The sequence below is a fragment of the Callospermophilus lateralis genome, chromosome 11 (genome assembly GCF_048772815.1).
Source record: "Callospermophilus lateralis isolate mCalLat2 chromosome 11, mCalLat2.hap1, whole genome shotgun sequence".
NCBI lineage: Eukaryota > Metazoa > Chordata > Mammalia > Rodentia > Sciuridae > Callospermophilus > Callospermophilus lateralis.
Genome location: NC_135315.1, coordinates 49,752,481 through 49,755,784, shown reverse-complemented (window position 1 = coordinate 49,755,784; position 3,304 = coordinate 49,752,481). Strand labels below are relative to the sequence as shown.

The 3,304-nt window shown below is 40.0% G+C and overlaps 1 protein-coding gene across 1 annotated transcript; it reads right to left on the bottom strand.

The window, feature by feature from the left end:
• Nucleotides 1–737: 737 nt before the first annotated feature.
• On the bottom strand, nt 738–1,676 carry LOC143642230 (olfactory receptor 1E5-like). The gene has a single exon (XM_077110485.1). It carries the CDS (start codon nt 1,674–1,676, stop codon nt 738–740), a length of 939 nt encoding a protein of 312 aa, XP_076966600.1.
• Between the last annotated feature and the right edge of the window lie 1,628 nt (nt 1,677–3,304).

Below are 3,304 nucleotides of genomic sequence, written 5' to 3'. Positions count from 1 at the left end.
ACCAAGGAGGAAAAAGAGATCATCAAAGAGTGAGGTTGATAAGCAAACTCTGAATTTCTTAAACATCCTTCAAATATTCCTTCCATGCTTAAAGGAATGACGTTCAGGGTCCCAGACATTACAGAGTTCTCAGATAAATTCAAACAAAACTATTATAACAGAGCAAACTGAAAGTTCACTTGAGGTTAAGATCAGGTTAAAAAAATACAATGAAGGCATGAAAATAAGGAAGCTTTTTTAAAAAGATTAAGAGAAACAAGGATGTGAACACTTCTAAGAAAGAAAAAAAGAAATTTTTTATTCAGTAATGAAAGTCAAATTTAAAATAAGGAATAGTACACATATCGAGATTTAGTATTAGCATGAAAGGAGAGAATATCATTTGAAGCAAATATGGCTTATAACTGATATGGCTTTTCAAGACAGTGCTTATAAAAAACAACACAAGTTAATTAGTGGCTTAACAGTTACAGAGAGAAATTTCAATTAAAAGGTTTTTTTACCTTATGCCTCCTCATCCTCAGCTAGATTTAACAAATAGAAAAGTCCTACTAGAAGATTCTGAGAACCTTTTATATAAAATACACATCAACTTATTTACTGGATAATTATGCTATATTATGTTTAAATAGTAACTTATAGGAAGAAAGGTCTGGAATAGCATTCAAATATCAATATCAATATATCAAAATCATCATTTGCAACAGAAATTGATGCAATGTTCCCAAGCATTACCATCATAGGCTAAAGGAAATTTTCTTAAAGATTCTTCCCATCGCTACCTTCATGTCTCTGTTCCTCAAGCTGTAGATGAAGGGGTTCAGCATAGGAGTCACCACCGTGTACATCAGAGCCATAACAGTATCTTTCACAGTAGAATTATTAGCTGATGGACATAAGTAGAGTCCAATGAGTGTCCCATAGAACAGAGACACCACAGACAAGTGGGAGCCACAGGTGGAGAAGGCCTTATGGATACCTCGAGCAGAAGGGACCTTCAAAATGGAGGACACGATGCGCCCATAGGAAAGAAGAATGAGGACAAATGGAATGAGAAGAATGAGGCCTGCTGTGATGAATATCACCAACTCATTGACATGAGTGTCGGAGCAGGACAGCTTCAGAAGGGCAGACATATCACAGAAAAAATGGGGGATCACGTTCTCTGTACAGAAACACAATCTGGCCATAAGCAGGGTATGGAGCATGGCATGGAACACAGTCAGCACCCAGGACAGTACCACCAGGAAGAGACAGAGCTTGGGGCTCATGATGGTGGTATAGTGTAGGGGAAAGCAGATGGCCACATAGCGGTCATAGGCCATGGCCACTAGAAGGAAGCTTTCCAGGTCTCCAAAAAGCAGAAAGAAGTACATTTGGGTCAGGCAGTCTGCATAGGGGATGGATGGAACTTGACTCTGCATGTTCTGTAGCAATTTGGGCATTGTGACAGAGGAAAAGCAGAGGTCAGAGAAGGACAAGTTGCTAAGAAACAAATACATGGGAGTGTGGAGATGGGAGTTCAGGTAAATGAGGACAATAATGATGAGGTTCCCGAGGACAGTAGTGAGATACATGGCCAGGAATAAGGCATAGAATAGGTTTTGGTGTTCTGGCTGGATGGGCAGGCCCAGGAGGAGGAATTCTGAGATGATAGATTGGTTTCTTCCTATCATGCTCTATCTCCAGTATCTTTAAGAGAAAATAATAGGGTTCTTTTAAAATATAAATAATAAGCCAAACCTATTTCTATGATGTGCAGTCTCTTTGCATATTTGATCTCATTGATCATGCACTCAGTATTCAAAACCACATCTACAATGAGATTATGACACACCATTCAATCCAAGCCATCTCTCAGACTTAGGTTCCTCACTTATCATTGAACATAACAATGCTGATTCTTCTCTCCCTTCTGAAATTATCTCATCTACTAGATTCTGTGTGATCACTTTGGTTCTTCTGATACTTCCATGGACATTTATTGCCAATAATTATGATTGCTTTCTTCTCTGACAGTGTCTTACATATCACTGTTTCTGAGCTTTTCCTAAACACTCTTATAATTCCATAGATACAGCCCTGTACGTACTAATCTCACGGCATTAATTGCCATCTAAACAGATGATGAACAGCTGTATCGCCTTCAGTTCCCTGTCACCAACAGCTTACTGATTAGCTTCCCATGGGTATACCACAACCATATGGCGCTCAACAGAACCCAAATGAAACTCATGATGCACTCTACCCTCTCCCTTTCCACTCCTCCAGTCTCTCATACCTCAATAAAAAAAAATCCAGGCTCAAGTCAGACACCCAAAAGCTGTATTGTATCTGTTCATTTCCTTCTCCATCAACAGCTCACCTAGCAAGCCCTATAGATTCTGCCACTTCATTCTCTAATTCATCTACTCTACCCCAAGTGCCACAAGCTGGACCAGGCTGTTGGCATACCACTTAATTCTCTAATTCATCTACCTTTTATCCCAACTGCCACATCTGGACCCGGCTGAGGACATACCTTGTCTGGACTTTTAGAACAGCCTATTGTTTCATCTCCCTGCTTCCATGCTCTCTCTCCCTCAAAAATCATCCCACTTTCATCCCACTCTTATCCCACTCATCAATCTATTATTTTTAGCTGACTTCCCACCAGAGCATAAACTCCATGCAGGAAAGACTATGTCTACATTCATGACAGCAACAGAGCCAATATAAGGCATGGTACCAGAATATGGCCAGTGTTTCATGTATATCTGTTGGCTGTCCTTAAGGCTGAGATATACATTCAGCAAAATTCACAGAAGCTTTGTAATGAATCTGATCTAACTTTCCTATGTACATATGTGAATATACCACAGTGTATCTAACCATTATGTATATCCACAAAGCACTTATTTAAAAATCAAGCAACTAGGGCTGGGGTTGTGGCTCAGTGGTAGAGTGCTTGCCTCCCAAGTGTGAGGCACTGGGTTCAATCCTCAGCACCTCATAAAAATAAATAAATAAAAATATTGTGTCTATCTATGACTAAGAAATGTAAAAGAAAAACAAACAACTATAGGTTAATAGCAGAGAAATCATTAGAGCAGAAGGAAGGTGTAAGAGTTCTGTGTTTGGGATTGGGATCTCTGATGACAGCTTCATGACTGTGGCATGCTTGATGGCTAAGGAAGTTTCTGTGCAAAGGCACTGAATGCCTGGCTGCTAGGAAATGCCTGGCTGCTGTAGCAATGCTCTGTATGAGAAGGCTCTATATTAGAGTCTTATCAGCCTCGCCCTTGATCTCAGGCACACAGCTCCT